The sequence below is a fragment of the Thermobia domestica genome, chromosome 7 (genome assembly GCF_964235325.1).
Source record: "Thermobia domestica chromosome 7, izTheDome1.hap1.1, whole genome shotgun sequence".
NCBI classification, from domain to species: domain Eukaryota; kingdom Metazoa; phylum Arthropoda; class Insecta; order Zygentoma; family Lepismatidae; genus Thermobia; species Thermobia domestica.
In genome coordinates this window covers 229,019,303-229,046,982 of record NC_137460.1, presented here as the reverse complement: position 1 = coordinate 229,046,982, position 27,680 = coordinate 229,019,303, and the positions used below count along the sequence as shown (strand labels likewise).

Sequence of the window (27,680 nt, the reverse complement as noted above, 5' to 3'; positions counted from 1 at the left end):
AAATTTTCTCGTAGTACGCGAGATTAAATAATATTTTGAAGATAATAAAAATTACACTCTATACCAAGAAAGAAAACACGGTTCGGGAAAAAATGCTGTTACAAAAGAGAGGCGATATCTAAACGAAAATTTGGAAAATTTTGCACTCAAAATTTAATTAAAAAAAAAAAATCATTTAAGATGAATTACAGGACGTTATGTTTATGTCGTCTAAAGCCATTGTGGATTGTTTCTCGAAAGGTTGGTGACACAGATAGTGCCTTTGTATAGAACAATAAGAATGCGTTTATTGGTTTGGAGATTGTGTTATTTAAATTTAACCGAGCAAAGTACTTTAGAAGGAATATCATATATTTCTTGCACTTGTGTATTACCGAAATATGCCTCTGAAGGAAGTGAACAGGCGTCGAAACAAGCGACTGATAACCACAATGTTACAGGCCGCATAAATACTTACAAACAATGGAATATGCAAGAAAGAAAAACAAATAAGACAGGTGTTGAGATTACGGTTGAAAAAAACATGTATTCAATTGAAATTTCTGTCGAGAAGCTGGCTATATCTGTTGAATTTTCACTGGAGACCTTCTTTCATCATGCTCTAAATATTAAACACCACTACCTTACCATGAAGAAGCTGAGATATGAACTTCTACTGCATATAGATTTTATTCAGAATTATGAGTGCAAATGTGCTATTGATCCTCAACCTGTTGATTTTGGTGCTTCTTGTCAACAAGTCGCACTTCGTACTGGAATCCTGTAGACCAAAAATTACAAGAAAGCATCTAATTCTCTTTCTAACAGCCTCCCCCATGATTCTTTAGCCATCCTGAGACATTTAAAACATGTGACAGATAAGTACCTTGTATGTTTTCCTAGTAACGAGTGTTCACCTTCTGTCTGATACTCCGAGCATATAATGTCACAGTAAAACAATGTTTGCAATAATTGAAAAGGATTTTCCAAACTTATATCCAAAATTGGATGTTATTACCTGCAACTATAGTGAATGCGGACATGAAAAAGGCGCTCCTGATGGAGTGCGTGGTAGTATTAAAAGAATCGCTGATCGTTCTGTGGTCCAAGGTGAAGATGTAAACGATTTCCATTCAATGTTGCATTAATTGGAGAAGAATGTCAGATATTAAGATTTCTGCCGTGCCTTACAGAGAAATACTGGGCACAGAAGAAATTTTGAGTGTTAAATGAAAAGACTTCCAACTTAAAGGTACTTTCTAAGTTCGTCAGGTTTTGCGAAACAGGTGTTCACTTATCATGAGGTTTTAAAGCTTAAGCTACTTTGATTGTGATTCGAAATCAAGATGTTCTCATTATCATACTGCTTCACGACAGGTTATAGATAAGTGTATTGTAGTTGTTTACTTTTGTGGGAGAAAAAAGAATCGTTTCTATAATGTTTTGAATTACGAGGTCAATTCTATATCTGAAACTTGCTATTATTTTGCATCTTATGTTACTTAGCGCTTTATGTTTTACCTTTATACTATTAATCAGAAACAGTGTAACGATAAAAAGCTCTTTGTATTGTGGTTTCAATTGTCCATTTGTAGCTGTATTATTGTTATCTACTTACGTGTGTACTTAAGTCACTAGAATGACTATAATTTCATTAGCATGGATCAGCATTTTTTTAAATTACATGTATGAAGGTTGAGCTATGCCTAGCATCAAAACGTAGTCGTGTATTATATCTGAACCTACTAGAAAATAACTTATTTAAAACAAATATTTTTCTAATTTTTATTTCTTAATTTTGTCCCTATTATGAGAACTACCTAATTACAATACTGCTCAAAAATCATGGCCACTCAGCTTGCTTTGAAAGACGATATTCTGACAACCGTACGTAGGAAGCTTAGCTCCAACGTGACTCCAACTGGTCAATCTTTTATTTCGTTTAATTCGTTCTGTGAGTAAGAGTACGAGCTTTACAAAGAGACGTGTGGCCGGGTTTTTAAAACAAGACTGTACATTTAAGGAATGACTAATAAAAGGAATATTCAAGCCCATTGAATATACAGTGTATATATGTATATATATGAGATCTTAAGCAACTAAGTTACCTGTTTCACCGTTTTGCTTTCTTCCATTGATTTCAGGTCATTTATTTTCTTCAAAGCTTCCTTGAAACTGGTGCCCCCGTGATGTTTCTTCGTCAAAGGATAGCTCTCGATGCCACGAAGCGGAGTCATAGGGTTGGATCTGAGAAACATTATAAGAAACAATTTATAGTTTGTCAACATGAAAAATTCCTGTATAGCTGGACAAATATAGTGACTGATATTTTCACATTTTTATATTTTTATTCATTTTGATAGACTCTAAAAAGAAATAAACTAAAATATGTGACTCTAAAGTATGTGATGATATATTTTCAGTAACTTTGTTTCAAAAAGATATTAAAATTGAATTCAGTTACAACATACAAACTGTTTTTATATTGTATACTATATATAATTAATAGAAAGACCTTTTGTGTCACGTAACACATTCTTGATTGTCCAAATATCTTCAAATATCACGGTACCTTGAACATATACCACTTCTATAGGAAGTACTAGTAACAATCTATGTTAAAAAAAATCAAGATCACACACACATACATATATATATATATATATATATATATATATATATATATATATATATATATATATATATATATATATATATATATATATATATATAATGTGATACCTATTTACTAAATGGATTGTACTATGTGCTGAAGATAACATATATTATTTGATATATATTTCAAGGAACTTCTTTACATTACTACTTAAAATTTTAGAACGAGGTATTTCACGCATATCCAGATTTAGATAGATACACAAATCAAATCAGAAATACCACCAGATGTTTGTAGACAACGTTTGGTAGGTGATAGCTAACACCAACACAAGACAAGAAGTATAAACATACCTAATACTTCCTTTCGGCGCTATCACCAACCGAAAGTTTGTCGGGAAAATGCGGAAATAGAAATAGCTTGAATTAAAACATCAGTTCAAAGTCTGGTAAAAGGTTAATTATTTTTAGTTCTAGATTTCATTAATGCACAACTTGATGTTGTGCAGGAAAGTCGCATGTAGCTGTCTACGCTTATCTGGTACCGGGAAGTAGGACTGTATGTTGACTCTATTCAGCTAGCTAGCTTATATATAAGCATCGTTCAATTAAGGATGTAGGGACAGTTTGTTTACACTGAGAGTGGAAGTAATATTCGTCAGTAAGGTACAGGGTAAATGTATTTTATTTAGGACAAACTAATGGTTTTCGGATTATAATTGCCAATAAAAATTTTCTACAAAACTACAATATCGACTTACGTTTGTCCACTTGTCATGGAGCACCTCTGTTTCATAACTTTCCATATCTCCCAGCAAATGGCTGTGTAAGCGACTCCCATGACGATTGTTGGAATGACAAGAATAAGCAGAAGCATATAGAATTCGTGGAAACGCCACAATGGCACGTTGTCCCAATTTCGTACACACCAGTACGCTTTTATTCGTACACCAACTGGCATTTGAATCTGGAAAGAGAAATTCGCAATAGTAATGGTGTAATTTGTTACTATTAGCTAGTTCTTTAAATGAAAACAAAAACCGTGTTAGGATCTTTCGCCACAATACTATATCTCTGTAGCAAGAGAGCCTCTAAACGTGAAATGTACACTTAAAAGACATTTATGAAAATTCGTGAATATTCCATGTATCTATTTATGACAAGAATGAAACCAAATATTACTTTGGTTTGTTTTTTCCAACTGTTCTTAGGTTTATCTGCTCTTTTGCTCATATTAGGTTTAGTTTGAATTCCTAAACAAGTAGCTAAAAGGGGTTAGGGTATCTTGATTCATTAATTCTATGAAATAACACAAGCGTTTTGGGTCATAAATGACACAGTGAAGGTACTGGAACACATATACTGACGCTGACACAGTGAATACTTATTTAGTTACAGATGTTACATATTTAGTTACGTAAAGACCCACACTAATGTACGATTGTATTCTGGAGAATATAAATCATGCACACATAGAGGGACGTAAATAAGGGCCCCGCAGATCCCGCAAATACGGAGATGCCCCAAACCATCAGGGGTCCCCAAATCGTGAAATGGTATGTAGAAAAGGGGCCCAAATCCACGCTGTTTGCGGGGAGCCCCAAGCCTTTAGTTATGCCAGTGCACACGTAACTATGATTTTTCGAAAAATGTTTCACGAAAGGAAGACTCATGCCAAAAGCACTTCGCCTCATTAACCCGTCGATCATACCGAAAAATATAATATCCTCTATCCTTAGACAACTAAAAAACTTCCCCCGCATTTACGGTAATCAATTTCTAATTTAATTAAACCGCGGCGTTTCAAAAATTTTAACGACTCCTCCTCGTTACCGTATAACGTCAGTAGAAAATTCAACTAAGTTAATATCACAACCATTACAAATTGAAGTCACAATTTGAACTTGCCAGAACACTCGTACTCAGTGATGCCAATTTCTTCAGAGCCGTTTTCCCTTCACAAGCTTCAGAATTTCCCTTTTCCGGACAAAGTTTCCCTTCATCCAAACCGTTCAAGTACTTAGTAAACGTATTTTTAATCGTTTTCGCTTCCACCCCCTCACCTCAATCTTATAACCACATACAAGCCTGACCTGACAAGATACCTGACAGCCTTCCTTTGAGCTTACGCAGAATTTGAACTTGATTTGTTGTTTAGGTATCTAAGGCGTCGTGATAGAGGAGGGGAAAGGATATGGAAAGGTGTAGGCCAGGACCTATGTTAAAGGTGCAATCTGTGCATTTGCCTAGTGTGACTGAGGAAAAACCCTATAAATACCTCGGTCAGGACGGACAACCTAAATAAATCATTAAAAAATATAAAATAAATATTATGTAAATGTAATTTTTATCCTAGGTATCATGATAGATTTTAATATTAATGTAACCTAAGGTACAAAGAAAATATTAAGTATATATTTGGTATGTACTTACTTAAGAACGCACTCCCATATTTACTGAAACGAATACTAACAGTTACAAAGAAAACTCTAGTTGCTACTGTCTTTGGCTGTACACGAGGAATATTCGTAAGCACAATACAAAGTTTGGAGGTGCGGAATTCTTACGAATTTATAATTCTGTGTGCACAGTTACCAGAAAATTTGTAAACTTACACAAACACACACACACTAATGACCCAATATTCGCCCATATATACATATTTACATTCATGACACGCAGATTTTCTTCTCTTACATCGATTAATCCTCTTCACAATCAATTTTCTGGTTGGGAAAAACATCTTCTGATTGGGAAAAACATCTTCTGATTGGGAAAACCAAACTGTTATAATAGTTGGAGTGATAATTTAATTGAGAAATATTTCATCTTATTGCATTGCATTTAATTCAACAATGGGAAGATTAATTTTGATACAAGATTTTAAATAAGCATTGTTGTAATGTTTCGAATTTAACTGAATATATTGATCGATGTGTAATGTTGATAAATATTAACGAATGCAAATCAAGATAACTTGTGAGAATTTATGTGAAATATGTGCAACGGATTATGTTTGGAACGAATAGGATGTTGAAATTATACTGAATTTTAATTAGATTAATCAGATACGTAAACACGTTCAATCTATAAATGATTGAAGAGAGGTTCAAATTTCCCTGCAATATTGAGACATTACAAGCAATTTTCCTTTTTCCCTTTTCTCCAAAATTTACTCAAAATTTCCCTGCGCCAAGGGAAATTTCCCTTCAATTGGCATCACTGCTCGTACTTGACGTCCAAAGCAACAAGAAGTGTAACACACAGCGCGCTCACACAATACGTCACATACAAGAATACATGCCTGTGCTATACGTCATATACAGAATCAAACGATACTTTACCACGTGCAGAAACTAATAACAACGTCTTCTTTGATACCTAACACTATCATCAAAATTATATATATATATATATATATATATATATATATATATATATATACAAACAACTACTTTTCGAAGCGGAAGAAGACTCTGGAGTGTGTGTTGTAAAGTTTACTCATTCAGTGTTCAAGATAATAAATGGAAATACTACACCAGGAACCACCATATTCCTCCTTCATAAAAATCATTATGTCAGAATTCTCGTAGCAGAAGCAAGGGAAATGATACATGAATTTTATTCAGTTGAGAGAAGGCAAACCTCACTACCAACTACTACTCTATTAAAAATTAAAAAAAAATACATATTAAACATAAAACTACACTCATGTTCAAAATGATTGTCGCATATCTATAACTGTCTTCTTGTAAGAATATAATTTGATAATGATTTTACAGGGTACGTTTAATACTGATACTATGTGTATAATCGGGAAATTTATATTTGTGGAAAATTTCATAGAAAAAGAATTATAAATACGAAAATTAGAATGAGAAAAGCAAAATGTTGCTAAATGGACAAGAAAGTTTTATTTTTTTTATTGCTTTTATTTACTGCTCTTTTCACATAAAATTTGTCACATACATGTCTTTGCCGATTATACACATACTAACCTTATAAGAAATACCGGGCGAATTCGTTATCAAATTAAATTCCTATAACAACACATTTATAGGTATGCGACAATAATTTTGGACATTAGTGTACATATGTAAAAGTTATAGATGAATACAATTCAGCTGCATGTCTCGTAAATATTACATACTTCTCACCAGCACTGGGTCAGCACAAAATTTTCTTTTCCCTAAGTAATGAGTGAACTGCGAAATTATGTGAACCATGTGTCAAACTTAACTCGCGTTTCAAGTTACACGACATTTTTTTTCAATGTTTTTCATGTATTTTGCATGTATCATCCACCATCAGTATCTACAAAATTAACAGTTAAAAGAGTCCAGTTACTGTCATCCAACCCAGCGTAACGTCTCCAGCAGTAGGTTATAACAACTGAATTCCTATTGATATATCTCGGTATTACATCAAGGAGACTCTTGGTATTTCGTTCATTATCCGAACACTCGCTTAGAAAAATATCGTCTTTTTCTCGGCAAATTTCACCGTTCACGCAGATTGCTTTTTTTCTTAAATATCCAACATTATATTTTCTACGATCAAAGAGAGCTTGAAACAGTCAGTAATAATGTGCTCGTGTTTCATAATACCACCGATAAACAAAAAAAAAAAAAATGTCGTACCTGCAGCCTTGAATTGCTAAAAAAGTGCCACTTCTCACAGGAACTTGCTTTCTACGATGAACATCTATTATAACGAATATATGATACTTTCAATCGTTCTTTGTGAAAAGTAAAAATTAATATGTACTCTTTCTCTCATGAAGTACGTGCAAGTCTTACTGTCAGTATTCCCACACTGAAACAAAATTTGTAACAATTATGTTCTGTGTTGCAAACTTGTCTGATGACAATTTAAATATTTTCAGAAAATAACTAATCAAATATAATATTTACCATTGAAATTATTCTTTAAATCTCAAACTCGGCATTTAACTGCATTTCACATTTCACTCTTGTCACACACCGCCCAACTAACGATTACTGCAAGGTGGAAGTTAACAGAAAAACAACGGGACCTCTCTATTGCCTGCTATAGAAGAGTCACTCTGACGTAGCGACTGGAACAGATTCGTTCAAAAACTCGAAAATAACTAATTCAAATCAGTGAATCGAAAGAATTAAATTACTGAATCGAAATAAGGAATGAATTGCCTAAAGAAAATACTTGCCTTGTATTTATTTAGACAATCGCATTAATATAATACTCATTTATACATTCGGGATATTTTAAACACCCGTTCATTAGAAATGACATTGCCCTTTATGAACTCGTATTTATTTTCAATTAACGAACTTGACGTAAAGAATATACGAGAAATAAACAGTCAATAAAATCCCTTAAATAAAGCACTTAAATTAAAGAAATGTAGTCTGTCACTATCATTGCGATTTGTGAATATCTTTGAGGTGATCTGTTCGACCATTAAGTCGACACATCCATTCATTTATTTTTGTTCCCAAACCATAATACGAGAAATCATACGTGTTTGGTAGAATTGAGAGCAAATTATATTGTGGTTCATTCTCTTGTAACTTTCCATGTGTGCAATAACTGTATAGTATATTTCTAATTTCGCGAGTTATTATCATTCGTACACTTGGAGAGAAACAGTTCACCAGAATGTCTTACGTATTGGAGTTTATTAATATTCTCCAGGTACACACAACGCGTTTAGCAGTTATCGAAGCTTGCTGAAGGCGTCCAATCTCAACATGTTATTAATATTTTGCAATTTCTACAGGAAATTATGAACTCAATAATTCATGGTGGTTGAATGTGAGTTAGCTTACCGCAAGTACTAAAGAAAAACTTACCATCAATTCAGACGTATAAGACCAAATAATGGTATCTGATAAATGTGATGCTGTCAAACATTGGAGAAAAATTCAAGTTTGAGTGATCTGGCTTATCACATCTTTTTGGTGTTAGTTCTTGTACGGAACATAGTTTTTGCAATTCTGGAGAATGCTGAAAACCAAACATTTCTGCCAATGAAATTAATGGACTTCAGGTTGTAGTGCTGATGCGATGCCAAGATGGCTTCATCGCTATCTAAGCTTATCTTATTTTGCTCACCTAGTTTGTGGTAACTTTTCAGCACACATATATTGACGTTACTAATAAAAGGAATCTCAATTGGATTACTGAATAGTAAATTAAAAAGTAGCTTTTTCGTTAGCCGTAGAAAATATGTTGTTTTCCTTCAATTATCACACGAGTCTTATTATAAACGTAATAATGGGCATACTGCACCTAATACAGTTAAAACGACACACAACCGTTATATTTCTAAATACAGTTAGTGATAAAGAACATATGATTGATTTAGCAGATAGGAAACACGTACTTCAAGGTGTATTCAATTTAGAAGTAGCTTTCTTCAAGGGTGTTCCAGTCTGATTAGGTGTAATGCTGGAAAACTTACTCTACGATTGAAACTTTATATTCTTTGGAGTACAAAAGTCACTCTTTCGACCCCTCAAAAACGAATGATAAATATTTCTTCAATAATCTGTCACGTATTTCTCCTGAACCGGTAAATGTACAAGCTCAGGATATCTTACATGGGTGTTTTTTAAACACGCGTTCATATTTACTTGCACAATTTTTTTGTTAATTTAAGCCAAAGAGGTTAGAAAACGAGCGAAAGATTTTAAACTTTTAAGATTTTAAACTCGATTCATTGCAACTGTTTCACACAGAAACGTGAAGTTAGTTATATACGTAGCAGCATTTTACGTTGGTCCTCATAATAAAATTGTCGGTATGATTGGGCATTCGTAGTAGCAAAAATAAAGTTACAAGATTCGTTGGTCCATCGCGGTTAAAAACGTAAGTTGGCCAACTGCCTACTTGCCAACGTCTATCCAACGGTTTTGATACAGCACTACTCATTGCAGTTACGTCTACCATAAAATACGTCGGCCCACTGTAGCTGAAAGTTTGGAAATACGAGTTATGCTTAATGTTTGCTAGGTCTACGTTGGTAGATAAATTGGTAGGACAATACTCAGAAAAGTGGCCAATTACAACATAGGACACGGGCCGTGGTGGCTCAGTGGCAGAGCGTTCACCTCTGATGTGTGGGGTCATTGGTTCGATCCCAGCTCGCGCCAAGTGAACTTTGTGTTGGGCAAACACCGTGGACGTAGGTTTTCTCGGGGTTCTCCCATTTCCTCCCACTTTCTTCATCCCACCATTGCATTCATTTTTTATTATCTTATACTCTAGCTGGCATAGCCATGGACGTAAAACTGAAAAATTTCATTCAATTTTACAGCATAGGACCAGTGTTGGAAATAAGCTAGCCTACCGTTTCGTAGTCTGTACTGCTTTAGACAATATGCGTTTGTCATCAAGGCGGGAAAGGTTTCAAGATATTAACTGTAATGAACATAACCGTGTACATTTTCCACTGTCCTATGAGACGGTATCAGTAGCTTATTTTTTCTTCCTCTTAATTAAAACACGAGAAACGACAATTATTTTTCATTAGCACTGTCAAAGATGCTAAAAATATTGAATAGGGAACAGCATTAACTATCAGGGAAAAGCTTAGTAATTATTGTGCGGTGAAACTACTGCAGTTTTCTCAATTGCGAATAGTTTGTGATGTGTGTCACACACTTTGACGCTCGTAATTAGCTTCAACTGAACTACATTCTAACAAGACTATAGTAGTTTTGTAATTGCCATGTACGTGTCGAACAACTGGGAGACAATATTTTAAGTGGATTGTTTACTGTGAAAACCCAAATCGTTAGCGTTAGTTCAGGGGAAATTAACTCTAATGTCGCCAGGTAACATCACTAGAGGATCGGACGGGGATTATTGGAGCATTACACGCATGAAAACCTCCGCAGAAACTAGATTTCCAGTGTTTCATTTACACACAAATGATGATTTTTAAAGAGGAACAAAATTAGTTTAATGTACTAATTTGACTTCTGCAAGGATGTATTTTACAATCTAAGCTCTGTTAAACCAAACTTAATTAGCTTATTGAATTGATTCTTTCTGAATGTGGGACAGAGAATTAAATAGAGTAAGTAAACATATACGCAAATATATTTAATTTATTTCTAATTAAATTTCGCTTTAGAAGTAATAGACTCTTTTAAGCAGTTAATCAATTAAGCAGATACTTAATATGTATTAAATAAGTCCTTGCTGACACTGCTTAAAGAAGAAACTTACCACAAGGATTACAATTTCCATCCCATTCTTTCTATATCGAATTTCTGAAACTTCATCCTTACTTGTACGTCAAAAATTCTATACAAAAATGAAAGTTTTCAGTTTAACGTCCCACGCTTATGCTCTTTAGGGTAAGGAAGACGGATGATTAAAGTATGTGAACGGTGACGGAAGAATTGGTTGTATGAGAATGTGGGACGAAACGGGAGTACACCGAAAAAACCTGCGGACACGATGTTGTCCACCACAAACTTACTTGGCCGACGATCGAACCAGGGAACCCACGCCAGAGGTAAGAGCTCGATCACTGAGCCACTGTGGCCTCCTACAAATTCTATATGAGCTGTCCATATCTGGGAAAACTTAAGGTGGATCACCACCCGGAACTTAACTACTGCGCAATGAAACGTTACATATTATAAATATTGCACTATGAGAATAGAGCTATGTTTCAGCTACAACACAAGATACTAATTCATTTGGTTGTGTACTCTGATACAGATAACGAATAAAAGAAAAAAATATTCGTTTTACAATGATTACACAAGATGGCACTTACTGTTATATCTTATTAGATCTGTGCTCATTTTTGTGAAATGTTTATTTCTATGTATAAAAGTATTTTCAAGTAGTGATTTCATTATGAATATATTTTTGCCCGTTTTTCGTGTTATGTTTCACATTTTATGTAAGTATTAATCTATATTTAAAGAAATAGATTTTGAGAAGAAGCTTGCATAGAACGCCATAATGCATCGTTACCAAAATTTGTACGATTATGTAGTAATCACAGCAGGGCCGTCGCGTGGGTGGGGCGACTGGGGCGATCGGTCGGGGCATCGGGACGACAAATCAACAAAATTCAAGGAGATTATGTTGGTACATGATTTTTTAACCATAAATAATGTTAATTGAGATATTTTATTAATGATCAGGCAATGGCTAATTAAAATTACTAGTAATGTACAACATGGTTTGGATTATTCAACTTGAACTCTCTCCAACTCTCTGTGAGAAAAGTTTTTATCTCGAAAAACTGACCGAGATCTGCTACTACTTACTACTTATCCGTGTGACACTTCGGTAAAAATTGAAGAAACCTAAATAGAATTCAATAACATTTCTTTATTCCTATTACGCCCAAGAAATGCTCAAGTAATACGACAATAACTGCAATATTACAATTATCTGCTTATTTTGACACCACTTGATAATAACTGGTTAACATCACAAATACAACTTCGCACATACTTTCCAATCAACAACGGAATAAATATCTTTCCAGTCCTTCAATTCTGTACCAACCTCATACAATAACTGTGTTTATTAACTATCAGGAACGTAGCCATGGAGGGGGTTCAAGGATTCCTGCCCACTAAAATGGAAAACAAATCATAATAACATTAAAATTTAGGCTATCCTATAATGGTTTAGATTGAAAACAGTTCTTAAAAAGTCATTACAATGCAATTTTAAGGCTTAATTTTTACAAAAACCTTCGAGGGGTACTGTCGGGCCTCGTGTACTTGGGGGTTGGGATATTCCCATACCCCCTTTCCCGGTGTCCCCGAATCGAAATCCTGCTACGTCCTTGTCAACCATTACAATGTCAACAACACAAATGGTTGTCGTGTCCAACAAACATCTACTTTTTTAATAATAATTTTCCATTCACTTTAAAAGTTGACATAATACCGACTTCTTTTATCTTGCATTCCATATTTAAATATAGGAGCATAGAATAAACTCTAGTTCCTTTTCATAACACATTAGGGAAGGAGCGCCTGGGAATTCTCGCCCCGGGCGCCTACAACCCACGCGACGGCCCTGAGTCACAGTAAGGGGATTTCTGGATTCTAGCGTTGCAACACGAGAAGTGGAACTCAGCTGTGAATTGCGGTAAGGGTCGAAAACCAATTTCACAGATATTTTATAAAATTTGTGTTGAACAATAGAATGTTGCTGCGTATCTTGAACACAGTTAACCAAAAGCTTATGGTAATATATGTGCTTATAAAGAGTTTTGTTTACCAAAGTCCCCTTATATATTTAACCTGTCCGTCCACCCGGGAGACAAAAACATCTCAAGAACTACTTGATCAGCCAATTTGAAACTGGTTCAAACTGTAAAATATTAGGAACTGAATTCGTTTTTGGAGTCCATATTCGAACTGGAAGTGATAGAAATTAACTATTTTCGATTTTAATGTTAATCACTATAGAGCAAAAATAGTAATAGATGGAGAGATGCGGTTTTCTGCAAATAATTAAGACCTCCAACAATATATTATGTATCTATCCCTAACCCTCGAATGAAACTGGAAGTCGTAGACATCAATAAGAACTTCTGGTTTCAATATTGATTTCATAGAGCAGAAACAATACCAGATAGCGAGAAAATGTTTTTGGAATCGATTTAATTTTCTAAAAATAGGTACCATCTTTGCTCTTAACTGCGTGGTCAAACTGGAAGAGGCAAAAGTCAACGGTTTTCACGTAGATTCTAATGGAATAAAAACCCGTAATAGAAAGTCAAAAACGGTTTTCTGTAATCAATAAAGCGTCGAAAAAATATATTCCATCTCCATCCTAATCTCTCTACTGAAAATGGAAGTGGTAGAAATAACCACTTCCTGTTTTAACAAGCGTTATAGAGTGAAAATAACAGAGAGAGCAGTTTTCTCTTATCGATTAAGCTTCCAAACAATACATTACATACCCATCGTTAACAGTCTACTAAAAAAAAAAAAGTAACTAACTCTATGGCCTATAGAACTCGGAGGTTTAATGCCGCGTACACAAAAGCTCTCCACTGACTTCTATCCTTAGCTAATTAGATCCAGTTTCTACTTTGTATTCCTATCTCTGCGAGACCCATCTTAATATTGTCCTCCCATCTGCGCCTAGGTCTTCCTAATGGTCGTTTTCCGATAGGTCTTCCAGTCAAGACTTTCAAAGCGTTTCTACTTTCTTCCATTCTAGCTATATGACCTGCCCACCTAAGCCTCCTAGACTTGATAACCCTAACAATGTTGGGTAAACCGCATAAATTATGTAGTTCCTCTACTAAAACAACAAGTAAAGAAAAATTCATTAAAATAACCGATATCAATATTGATTTTCATAGTGAAAAAACAATAACAGATAGCTAAAAGTTTGCTTTTGAAATAGATTTAGCATTTTAAGAATAGGTATCACCTTTTCCCTTAATCTTCTATTCAAACCGGAAAAGGCAGAAATCATCCACACACGGATTCAATTGATCGCTATAGAGTACAAAACGTATCGCGAGAATTAGCTTTCTGTACTCAATGAAGTACCCTAAGAATGTATTTCATCTTTACTCTAGCCTCTCTACTGAAACAATAAGTGACAGAAATCAACCACTTGCAGTTTTGACGTTCATCATTTTGAAGTCAAAACGATAATAACAAGAAATGGTTTTCTTCTATCAATCAAGAGTCTCAAGAATAGGTTCTGTCCTCATTCTAATCTCTCTATTAAAACTGGAGGTGGCACAAATCAACCATTTCCGGTTTTACCATTGATCACCATAGAAGAATATAGAATCGACCGCGAAGCTAGCGCCCCTCCGCGGTGAACCACAGAGATACGCCTTTTCTTCTGAACGTTATGATAACAACGATAAGCTTCAGTCAAAAATGCAAAAATATTTTATTGTAACCGGGTTTACTTACCCCGTAATTTCTGGCTTGTAATTAGTATAGAAATGCATGAAATGTTTAAGTTGCAAGATTTGGTTCTAACAAGCAAACAAACGAAAACAGATAATAATAATAATAATAATAATAATAATAATAATAATAATAATAATAATAATAATAATAATAATAATAATAATAAAAGCAGAAATCGTGTTAGGAAACTTCCTCTTATGATTGATATAAATCTTGATGTAGAGAAAGAAAACAAGGAGAGAATGTTACAATGAGTAGTCGATAATAAAAAGGATAAAAGTTGCTGTAGTAAAAGGATACAGGGAAAGGAAGCTTACAATGAAGAGATGATAATAAAAAGGTTTTAAAAAAAGGGCTGTAGTGAAAGCAAATAAAGAAAAAAGGAAGTTTACAATCAACAGTGGAAACAAGGAAGCTACGTATTAAATTAAAAGCAAGTTAGTAACAGTTGACTTACCAATGATACAAGCGTAGCTATGGTGATACCGGATACATTAGTTAAAGTCCTTTCTACGAGAGTACTAAATTATGTGCTAGTGTAAAATATCTAGTTTAATTTACATGTATTGTAGTATCTACGTATTTTGTTGGGTGTTTTATAATTTGTCAATCACAAACGTAAACTATATGTAAATATGGTCCGTGTGAACTTACCGACATTTTCCGGCCGACAAATTCAAGGTTTGACAAAGTTCCAGGGCTATTTCTGGTACCTGGAAACTTGAAGTTCTGGAGCAAACCACAGTGAGATTATTCCGTGTACTCCTCAGATTTACCCGTTTCACAAGGTCTGTGAAGCAAGTTTTGAAATCGTTTTCTGATATGCGGTTTAATTGTGCCATCACGGTTATCGCGATATATTGGCAGTGCAAGTTTGAATGTGAGGAAGAAGAAGTAATCTTTTAGAGCCAAATCCAGTAAATAACTAGAGTTGCTGAGTCTGGGGTTTAAAACCAAATACCGCAACGTCACTGGCCGAGGAGGAATGAAATATCTCCCTCCATACTAATATTCTGTCGGTATTAATACAAGAATAGCTAGGAATAGTTGAACTTCTCAATATATGTACTATATCTAGTTCAACCACAAGTGAACGAACATACCTTTCGATTTCAATTCTCTAATCATAACCGTATCTTCAGATATTAATGGTATTCAAATTATTTTGCTTCTAACTGACCAAAGTTAAGCAAGCTCTATTAGAATATAAATTCAATCATGAATTCTGAAATCAACGTACATTCGTTTAAGGAACCTATTAACCAAATAAGTTATTAAAAAAATATGTAAGCATTAAAATTCATGCTTACGCCGGACAGGTTAAAGACATTAAGAAATTGAGGAATGACACCTATTGGTGGAAACGATCGATGAGAAGCAAACCGAGAAGCTACTGAAGTTAACAAGTATTGGACCAGTGAACGTGTCAATAGAACCCCATCGTCTACTGAACGTTTCTCAAGGGGTGATATCGTGTTGGGATCTCCTGAATGCCACCGAGGAGGAAATTAAATCTGAGTTAGCGGACCAACATGTCATAAATGTAGCTCGCATAAAAAGTAAGAAGTCAGGTGAACTCGTCGATACCCAGTCACTGATTCTTACTTTCAGTTTGCCAATGCTTCTGGAGTATGTAAAGGCTGGTTACTATCGATTGAAAGTTCGGCCTTATACCTAGTCCTTTGCGTTGCTATAAATGTCAACATTTTGGGCACACCAGCATCTCGTGCAACGCGAGTGCTGCTCTTTGTGCCAATTGTGGCCAGGGTAGTCATGGTGCGGATCCCTGTAAAGCAACCAAGCCCTTCTGTGTCAACTGCAAGGGTGAGCATTCTGCTTGGTCTCGAGATTGTCCAGCCTTTCAGCGCGAGAAGCGTATCCGGAATCTCATGGTTGTTGAAAAGATTTCTGCTGCTGATGCTAAGTGTCGTTTGAAAGAAAGCCTTCCTTCTTCGCTTTCTGTTCCCTTCGCTACTGTTGCAGCAAGTTCTAAGAAATCTGTAGCAACCCAGACGTCCGACGTTTCCACACAAACCGACTTTGTACCAGAGCCTAGTTGTGACCTCAAGACCCCAGTTGCAACGACAAGCGAACTTCCCCGAACCCCATGGGTTTCCGTTAGTGGTGGTCTTCGGCGTACTCCAGCCCATCGCCGATCACCTTATATCGCTGGCCTGAAACTTAGTCAACATATTCGCCGGCTGAACGAGACGGTTCTCACTTCAAAGAGAACTAAATCTGGGCCAGTTCGTAAGCCACCTGCAGTTTCTCTGAAATCTGACATGGTGGAGGACGAACTGATGGATTCCGATTGGGCTGTTATTGGTCCTCGTGGGAAGGTTCGCCCTAAACGTTGACATCTTACAGTATGGCGCTTCTTCAGTGGAACTTGAATGGCTTCTGTAGTCACCGTGAGGAATTGATCCAACTGGTTTCTGACCACTCGCCAGTTGTTGTTTGCTTGCAAGAAACGCATTTTAATCCTACCAAGTCCTTTCTTCTTTCTGGGTACACTATGTACAGATGTGATAAGTCAGATGCTGGTCACGCTGCTGGCGGCGTGGCCGTATGCATATCCGATTCTATTTAATCTCGACAGACTCACCTTGTCTCTCGCCTGCAAGCAGTTGCGGTGCGAGTCTACTTCTCTCGTCCGCTTAGTATCTGTTCGCTATATATTCCTCACTCGGAAGCATTTTCAGCCGCCGATCTTCTTCAGCTTTTCCATCAGCTCGAGCCACCAATTTTGCTGGTCGAAGACCTTAATGCATACCACCAAATGTGGGGCTCTGTCCGTACCGACGATCGCGGTCGTCAGGTAACGGAATTTCTTTGGCAGAGTGGCTTGCTCATCCTCAACGATGGCAGCCCTACTCATTTTTCCACTGCTCATGGTACCTATTCCTCTCTTGACCTCTCCGTGTACAGTGCTGACCGTTTACCTTCACTGACGTGGAGAGTGCATCCTGATCTTTGTGGCAGTGACCATTTTCATTTGTTCCTTGATTGTCTCTCTGCAGCACCTGGTTTACCCCTCGGCCGCTTTAATTCGAAGCGTGCTGACTGGCATAAATTTAGCGAGCTCACTGAGTTTGATTGTCGTGATGATCTCCCTGTAGCTGCTGTTACAGAGCACTTTCAGGAGACTGTTCTTGATGCTGCTCATGGTTTCATTCGAGAATGTGGTGGCGAATTGCCCTGCCGACGTGTTCCATGGTGGTCTGCGGATGTCCGTGAGGCTATCCTGGCTCGTCGACGTGCTCTTGTAACTTTCAGTCGTCATCCCACTGACGAAAGTCTTCAGCAGTTCCGCATTCTTCGTGCTCGGGCTAGGCATCTTATCAAGCTTTCGAAGCTCCAAAGCTGGAAGACTTATGTTTCGTCCATAAATAGTCGCACATCCATGTCTACTGTGTGGCGTCGGGTCCGCTCCCTTACTGGAACTTATTCTTCTATTAACATCCCTGCTTTATCTGTGAATGATGTACTTGAGACTAATCCTTCAGAGATATGTGACGTGTTGGGCCAGTATTTTGCATCTATCTCTGAATCGGGTCACTACCTACCCGCGTTCGCCCGTATTAGGACTAGGTTAGAGCGGCACCCGTTACACTTCCGTAGCGCCAACATCGAGGATTACAATGCCCCTTTCACGCTTGTTGAATTCGATTCTGCTCTTCGTGAATCCTCCAATACTGCCCCAGGGCTTGACCGTATTTCCTACGAAATGTTGCGCCACCTCTCCCACCATACTCAGTTTGCGTTATTGCAGCTGTGTAACTGCCTTTGGGTAGAGTTCTTTCCGCCTGCTTGCCGTGAGGCTCTGGTTCTTCCAATCCTAAAGCCTGAGAAGGTCGCAACTAGCCCCAGGAGCTACAGACCTATAGCTCTTACGAGCTGCGTCTGTAAGTTATTTGAGCGCATGGCCAACAAGCGCCTGGTGTGGTATTTGGAATCGAATTCACTTTTGAGCAAGTTTCAAAGTGGATTTCGTCGTTTCCGATCCACTGCAGACAATCTCGCTTACATTGAGGTTGAAATTCAAGACGCCTTTCTCCGCGGCGAGCACCTTGTAGCTATATTTTTTTTATTTAGAAAAGGCGTATGACACTACATGGTGTTACGGAATCTTAAGGTAATTACATGACTGTGGTCTTCGTGGCCATATGGCAGAATTTATTCGAAATTTTCTTGACGAGCGACTTTTTAGAGTGCGTGTGGGATCTAGTCTTTCAGAGCGGTTTGTACAAGAAAATGGTGTTCCACAAGGCAGTGTCCTTAGTGTCACGTTGTTTGCTGTTGCCGTCAACAGTGTTCTTTCGCAGATCCAAGCTCCTGTGTCTGGTCTGCTTTATGTTGACGACCTTGTCATTTTTTGTCGCTCCCGCCATCTTCCCGGCATTACTCAACAGCTTCAACTGACTCTCAATCGTCTTGTTCGCTGGTCGAATGAGACTGGATTTCGCTTTTCCCCTGAGAAATCCCAATTTGTTCACTTCTGCCGGCAGCGTACTTGCATTGTTGACCCGGACTGGTATCTCGGTGGCACCCGTTTGTCCTTCGTAGATACAGTCCGTTGCTTGGGTGTGGTCTTTGACCGTCGCTTGTCGTGGGCACCATACATTCGTAATCTTAAGAATACTTGTCTTCGACCTCTGAATCTCCTTCGTGTTGTTTCCCACCGCACATGGGGTGCTGATCGTACTGTTCTGCTTCGCTTGTTCCGTAGTCTAATTCGGTCCAAGTTAGACTATGGCTGTATTGTCTATGGTTTTGCTCGCTTACGCCAACTTGACACAGTGCATCACTTGGGTATTCGTATTGCTACTGGCGCCTACCGAACTAGTCCCGTCGCCAGCCTGTATGCTGAAGCCAATGAATCTTCGTTGCGTATCGTCGCAGTAAACTACTTCTTAATAGTTCTGCGCAAGTGCGTTGTATTCCAGACCACCCGTGTAGACCATGTCTCCGTGGTGGTTGGATATACAAGCGCTATGCTGCTCGTCCTCGCTCTACACGTCCATGGTACATTCGTGCGTGTGAGAGTTTCTTTGCCGACGATTTCGTGTGGCCATCTCTTTCTTTGGTTCGGTTTTTGTGCTATTCCACCACGGTTGCTTTGTATACTTCGTTATGATACCAGTTTGTCTGTACATTCGAAACAGGCTACTAGTTCCCAGCTGTACCTGCAAGAGTTTGCTGCACTGTTAGATGAGTATCCCGATTTTAATGTGTTCTATACGGACGGTTCTAAGGATGGTGATTCTGTAGGCTGTGCCTTTGTCACTGAAGAGGGCAGCTCAGAATTCCATTTGCATCGCCTGTGTTCCGTGTTTACAACTGAATTAATTGCACTTAAGCTTGCCTTGGACCATGCTCTCTCACTTTCTTTACGTCGTGTGCTCGTTTGCACCGATTCTCAGAGCGTAGTTCTGAGTCTACAGAATGTCTTCAGTATGCACTCTCTCACTCAGGACATTCTTGTGAGATGCCATCAGTTGCAGCAGCAGGGTTGTGTCGTCGTTGTCTGCTGGGTGCCTGCTCATGTCGGCATCCGGGGAAACGAACGTGCTGACGCTGCTGCCAAGCACGCCGCCTTGGCTGGGGTTGCAATGGAGCATAGCCTTCCTTGCTCCGACCTTCAGAATCATTTCCTACTTTGATGCGCTCTCACTGGCAAGCGAATTGGGATCAGGCCCTTGAGAATAAATTACATGCAGTTAAGCCGGTACTTGGAGAGTGGCGTACGTCTTTTTGTTCCTGTCGTCGAGATTAAGTGCTCCTGGCGCGTCTGCGTATCGGACACTCACATCTCACACATAACTATTTATTATGTCACGTGAACCGTCCATATTGTGAAGAGTGTATTGTCCCTTTGAGTATTCAGCACATTTTTGTTGAATGTCCTGAATACTCGGATCTCAGAGAACGATTTGGACTGCCTTGTTTACTTGCCCGTGCCTTGGGGGATAATAGTGATATTGTTAGCCGGGCACTTAAGTTCGTATCTGCCATTGGGGTTGCTCACGTTCTCTGAGCAGTTTTAGATTGTTGTATTTTTTGTTGCTGCTAAATTTTTATGTTGTCTCCCGTTTTTAGTGTTGTTTTTCTATATATTGTTATTGTTATCTCTTTTACCTTATTTATTATTTTATCTTCTTTGGCTTTTGTTTTTACCTTATAGTTTAGCAGCACTTTCGTCTCTTTGAACACTCTTGGTTTTAGCTTTTTCCTTTTTTAATAGTGCAGTTCTGAGCAACCAAATCAATCGTGAGGGGGACATATAGCCTCGTTGCTGACGTCCCCATTACCCCCCTATACTTACTTACTTACTTACCAATACTTTGCGTGCTCTACCCAACTGTCAGGAGCCATCTTCTGTTGCACGGAGATAAGTAGAAGCTAATGTCTTTCCTCCAAAATATGCAATCCTGGATCTATATGAACATCATGCTCCAAAACATGTAAGAGATACATTGAAGCCTTTTTTTTTTTTTTTTTTTTACATGCGAGGAAAGGAGACACATTAAAATCCAAGAAAGGCTCAAATGTGCTTGTGTGCTGGAGGACTTACTTAAAGAAACCTCATGAAAGGCTTTCCCCTATATGTTGGTTTAAAATTGACATCCGGCGCAGATACACACTTTTCTTTATTGCTTCTACATTGTATCAGCTAGTAGTGGCCACTACCCGGGCACTGCATTTAATACTTTTTCTTTCAAGTGTACTCTTATTATTGTTAAGTAAGAAATTACGCTGGCAGCTGAACTTGCAGCTGTTCTTATACGTTGAACTCATCTTTTGCGTAACTGCGCAAAAAATTCGCAATGAAATTCTGAACTCTAAAACCTGAGAAAAGTTAAGAGTCCTGTTTGGTTTGCAGCAGCCATTTTGGAGCACTTTTTGTGACCAGGTAGTGTGAACTCTGATGAGATCCCCTGTCTTTGTTCTTTAGGAAACAATTTCCCAGCTTCTCACAGGTGGAGCGTTCTTTCTAATTGCTGATTTGCTACAGAAGCAAAAGGTCTCTGTATGCCCTAAAATTGCAGCGGAAAGCTATCATTGAGACTTCTGAATCTGTCATCTTTTTATTTATGGCTAGCTTCATTTTTTGTCACGGTCATTATACAATTCAAAAGCTAGAGCTCCTGAGAGATCCAAATAAGGTATTCGTCGGAGTCCCAACACAATACGATCTTCATCTGACGTGGAACATCCGTAAAGTGTTGCACGCCGATTTCAACGAAATTTTGCAGGTAGCTACTAGACACAAAATAAAGTGACCCGTATTATTTCGTTTCTGCGGTAAAACGGTTTGGAGGGGCCTAAGTCCCTCCCGAAGTATTTTCAAAAAAAAAAAAAGAAAAGCTTGAAATCTTCAAAAGAACATGAGCAATTTGCAGAAAAATGCGTATACACATACTAGTTAGAAAATTAAGGAATACGGTTTTTTTCTTTACGGTTTTTTCTTTTGTGTGAAAAAACTGTTGCAGGGGGAACAACGGCCCCTATTTAAATATCTCCAAAAATAATGACAAAAGCCGAGTTTGGCCTTTGTCATTATTTTTGGAGATATTTAAATAGGGGCCGTTGTTCCCCCTGCAACAGTTTTTCCACACAAAAGAAAAAAACCGTATTCCTTAATTTTCTATCTAGTATGTGTATACGCATTTTTCTGCAAATTGCTCATGTTCTTTTGGATATTTTAAGCTTTTTTGAAAATACTTCGGGAGGGGCTTAGGCCCCTTCAAACCGTTTTTCTGCAGAAACGAAAAAATACGGGTCACTTTATTTTGTGTCTAGTATCTACCTGCAAAATTTCGTTGAAATCGGCGTGCAACACTTTACGGATGTTCCATGTGTCTTGGTTATACAATTTTTAGTCGCATATCATTCTGACTAAAATTCCTAGTAAGAAGATGAATCTTGTAGCTTGGCCCGAAATAGTAATTAAGATATTACGTATGAGCTAGAAGTGTCATTTGCGTCCGGGCGTGTGAGAGTCCTCTCATTGCCGATTTCTTGTGGCCCTTTCTCTCGCTGGTCCCGTTTTGTGCTGTCTCGCCTTGGATGCTTCGCCCCCACGAATTGATTTACGCTTGTGTTCTTATTCGAAGCAAGATATCAGCTCCCAGGTCTACCAGCAGGATTTCGGAGCTCGAACAGTACCCTGATTTCCATGTGTTTTATACGGACTGTTGTAAAGACGGGAATTCTCTTGGGTGTGCCTTTGTTTGCAGCGAAGGCAGCCCACAGTATCAACTGCATTATCTATGTTCAGTGTATGCCGCAGAATTAACTGCACTTAAGCTTGCCCTTGATCACGCTCTCACGCTTTCCATCTGTCGTGTGCTGATTTGCACCGACTCACTGAGCGTCGTTATGAGCCTACAGAATGTCTTCAGTCCACATGTCGTCATTCAAGACATTCTTGTGAGATGCCATCAATTACAGCAACAGGACTGTGTCGTCGCTGTCTGCTGGGGGCCGGATCATGTCGGTATCCGGGGAAACGAACGTGCTGACACGGCTGCCAAGAACGCCGCCTTGGGTGAAGTTGCACTGGAGCAGTCTTCCTTTCTCCGATATTTGTCGTAATTTTTCTAGCTTGATGCGTACTCACTGGCAAGCAGTTTCGGACCAAGCACATGATAATAAAGTTCACGCAGTTAAGCCAGTTCTTGGGAATTGGCGAACATCTCAGTCGTCCAGATGAAATGCTCCTGGCTCGTTTGCGTATCGGACACTTTCATCTCACGCATAGTTATTTGGTGCGTAGTACGAACCGTCTGTATTGTGAAGAGTGTATTGTCCCTCTTGAGTATTCAGTACATTATTGTTGAATGTCCTGAATACTCAGATCTCAGATAGCGTTACGGACTGCCTTCTCAACTTCCCCATGTCTTGGGGAATACTGGTGCAGTTGTTCAGTTTATTCGTGCATCTGGGGTTGCTCCCGCTCTCTAAGCTTTTTTTTTTTTTTTAGTTTTTTGTTACTTTTCTATGGCTGCTAAATTTTTATATCTTCTCTGTGCTTTTATTGTTTTTCCCTATATATTGTTATTGTTATATATTTTATCTTATTTGTTCTTTTATCCTCTTCCTTGCATTTTTCTTTTCATTTAACAGCGCTTTTGTTTCTCCGAATTCTATACGTTTTAGCCTGTTCCTCTTTTTAGTCTTGTCGACCTGAGCAATCGTGTTTATTGTGACAGGGACATATAACCTTGATGCTGACGCCCCCACCCATTCCCATTCATTAGAAGTCTCACTACATTTTTGACCGTATTTGTTTGTTTCCCGCGAATGGATTTTAAGCTCTTGTCAATCTCTGGTATGAAAGAAACGGCGCGCGGGCCTGCTGCCTCCATTTCTGACTATATTGTTGGCCAACTAATATATCCCTGTCCAAGTAGGTTAAGTTTGTGGTGGACAATATCGTGTCAATAGATTTTCTCGAGGTACTTCCATTTTCTTCTACATTCTCATTCCATCAATTCTTCCATCATAATTTACTTGCCTTTTATCATTCGTCTCCCTAAGACTAACGGATATAGTCGTGAGTGTTAAACTTAATGATTTCATTTATTTTTTTATGTTCATGCTTTTATGTTCCAATCTTAACTCTTGAATGTGAAGAAATAGAAAATAAGGATCAATAGTCACGTACCAGTTGTTGGAGTCATGGCCATGCTTCTTTGCTTGAGTCATCAGAATATTTTTTGCAGTTTGTCATAATTTCTAGATTATACTTTGTAGTTTATCTTAAACTCCGGATGTCTAGACTTTTCTATGCTTTCTCTCATCTATCCTTGCCTCAAAATTCTGTGAATAGAGAAAGCAGTTGAATTTGGCAGCCTAAATTAATATCTAAAACGGTTTTGCCTTGAATGTTTCCTTTTTTGTTCCTAAAGGAAAAGGAAACTATGGTGCCAGCAATGAAAGATGGGTACTTCCTTTTTTCCTCCTGAACCTACTTCAATTCTAAGTTTCTTTGGATATTGGATTTCATCTTAGTGTTCATCCTAACCCACGAAAACCCAAATATAATTCAAGTAAGAATTTTTGAATGAAATTTTCATGGTTCACTAAATGAGGACCTTAGATAACAGAAATGTGGGAAAACTTATTTTCGAATGAATTGGGGTGAAGGTAGGTAATGTGACAGGTAACACACTGGACATTGAATATGTATTTTTCTATATAGTAAAGGAAAAAGTCACGTATTACCAGATTTACTGTAACATATAAAATTAAATACACTCCTAAATAAAATTAAAGACAATTCTGTAGAAAATAAGAAAGGAATTCACTCTTTAACTTTCGTGGGCCATATGATCAGGTAATTTTATGTATACAACAAACAAACAGAGTACTTTTATTTGAGTCCAAGTTGTACATATGTAATGAAGGGTTTTAGATATAATGAAATATCCAACTACAGGAGTTCTACTATGGGGGCGCCTACTATGGGAGCGCGGTGTCTCAGTGGTAGAGCGTTCACCTCCGGTGCTTGGGGTCCTTGGTTCGATCTCAACTCGCGCTGTGTGGACTTCGTAGTGGACAAACACTGTGGTCGTGAGTTTTCTCCCACTTTCTTCATTCCACCATTAATTACCTTTAGCCTAACCAGCATAATCGTGGGACGCAAAACTTAAAGATTTCATTCTTTTTTCAGGAGTTCTACTGTATTGCATTCACTGGGCAAATTCCATGTGACTGACGCAGATTAAAGGAATGCCCACATTTGAACCTTTGTGTGTGTGTTCACGTACTTTCTATAAGAGAGCTTTTTGGTAGCCTTAATACGCGTATTTTGTTTAGTTGTATTAATTCAATGTGATGGATGCGAGAGAGGATGATGGTGTTGGTTAGTTGTATGTAAATAGTTGTGATTTTAGCACCACCTTGAAGAGGTTAATTAATTGCGTGCCTTAGGAGAGCCTCAGGAATTTCTGTGAGACATTCTAGAATTCAATAGCTAATTGAGCGTAGCGAAGCTTTTCAAAACTGAAGCAAGTGAATTACTCAGATTCGAAGCTTGCACTGACTATAAAATTCTTCAGTTAAATTTTACATGCTGTAAGGTAAATTTAATTAATGCTCTTGTTGATCGCAAAAGTGTAGTTATATTTTTTTACATTTTTACATACCCATAGTAAAGTCTGAAACTTAATCATTTAATGTTTAACTATTCATTCTACAAATGTCTAGTTTTGTTGTTGGAAAATAAAATTTTAATTATTTTAAATTCTTAATTACAATTAAACAAGCATTTAATTTTCCAAGAATTATTTCCTAATACTTTTTAAAATTATGCTTGATTACATTTTTTAAAAAAAAAAGTAGTTTTAACCGGGGCCTTAGGTAACTAAAACTATATACACGGTAGCAACCACATGTCTAAAGTATTATGCTTTTTTTGTTTTCGAGTTTCCTTTTGGCTATATGGGTAGCATACGCATCTCTGCCGCGGAAGACACAGGGTCGCTTTCCTGCGGGTGATTTGGACCTATGGTTGCCACCTGCCCTGAACCAAATTGCGGGATCTGCTTAGAATAAAAATCAGACAATACCTTGCATGAGACAAACTTCAGTTCAAAACTATAGTATTAAAGATGAAAAAAAAATCACGCTTTTATAGAACAGTTTATAACTAATTTTACAGGAAAGCCAACAAATTACAAAGAGAATTACTAATCCGCATACTTTCAAACTAGTTTATGTTTTACATGTAGAATCATATTTCTTGATTCCAGAAGCAACACTGAAAAGTTTACGTTTATCTTTCACATATTGTATAAATTCACCATGAGACATTGCATAGCTGACCTTCACACAGATCTTCTCTCTAACTAAACTTTTGTCCATAATGTTCATAGTTTTTCTTCAGACTGAAAATTCCTTCTGGAAAAGTTATAAAGTGGAAATAACTTATCTTGAACTAGTTGTTAGCATGTTTGGAGCACTAGCCTTTGTCCTGTTCTTTAGCTTCGCATGAAAATCAAAAAGACTTGTGGATCTCAGTAACTTAAATGTAGTTAGTTTTTTCTAACTTTGGATTTAATGGTTGGAAGACTTGGATTATATTATAGACATTTGGAATAGTTAATGAAAGAGTGCTGTCATTATTCATTTCATCTTTCTGATCTCTAATGAACTAGCGTTATGGACAATCTTTCTCTGTTGAAGAAAAATGATTTGATAGATGGGTAATTCTGAAGGAGCCATTCTATTGCTGGAGAGAGATAGCATCATCTAGTGAGTATATGGGAAGTGAATTTGTATTGTTTTAATGTACAAATTATTCTACATGCTGGGGTCTGGAAGAAAATATGTGACAAACTTCTAGAATCAGTTTTCTTACATTAAATGATAACTTCTCATTTGCTTATTGTACAGCATTATGTAAAATGTGACTTATATAGATAGCTGCTATTAAGGATGGATTGATGTTTAGTTTCGGTACATTTTGTATTAAGGGTATATTGCTGTTTTATGTTTTGATACTCTGAATTATTTTGACCAAAATTTATAGACGTATTATCCGCTAAATATGCAACAGTGTTGCTAGAACATAAGGCATCGTTGTTAAGAATATTCATGATGCGTTTACAAATACTATTAAAACCCTTTGTTGCAGCCTCACAGAATGTGTTAGCTTATTTTGTATACCTTTATTTTGATGAACGCAGTATTTCATTTAGTTCGAATGTTCACATGAGAAACAAATGAAAATAAATTTACGTGATATTAGTTGTCTAGGTACGTCATTTATAACCCTATTCACACCTATCCGAGGATCAAACTTACGACCCTACAAACCGATGCCCAATGCCCCACTATTTTGACTTTAAAAAAGATTCGGGAAAAGAAAGTCCAGCAACCACAAAATAATTACGTGTTATACACCAATTCATGAAATACAGGCTGTTTCAAAACAACACCGACAACATTTGGGAGATGATTCCTGACACCAAGATAAGACAAAAAGTATAGGCCAGCCTGAGTGCACAAATGTTTCCTTTCGGAGTTATAGGCTGCCGAAAATATAAAAAAATGAACTTTAAAGGTCCATAACTCCAAACCTATGGGAACTACAGTAGTCAGGTCAAGACTTTAGTTAGAAATCAATATGTGCCCTATCCAAAAATCCAAGTTTCAGAAACC

At 37.4% G+C, this 27,680-nt stretch overlaps 1 protein-coding gene across 1 annotated transcript in view; it reads right to left on the bottom strand.

Annotated features, from left to right (window-relative positions):
* Positions 1-27,680, bottom strand: part of LOC145689582 (gastrin/cholecystokinin type B receptor-like) — a 209,236-nt gene that overhangs the window by 52,507 nt on the left and 129,049 nt on the right. Inside the window, exons 4-5 of the mRNA XM_081763762.1 lie at positions 3,357-3,562; positions 2,088-2,226 (exon numbers count right to left, since the gene is read on the bottom strand). Coding sequence (XP_081619888.1) covers positions 2,088-2,226; positions 3,357-3,562 — 345 coding nt within the window. The remainder of the gene's footprint in view (positions 1-2,087; positions 2,227-3,356; positions 3,563-27,680) is intronic.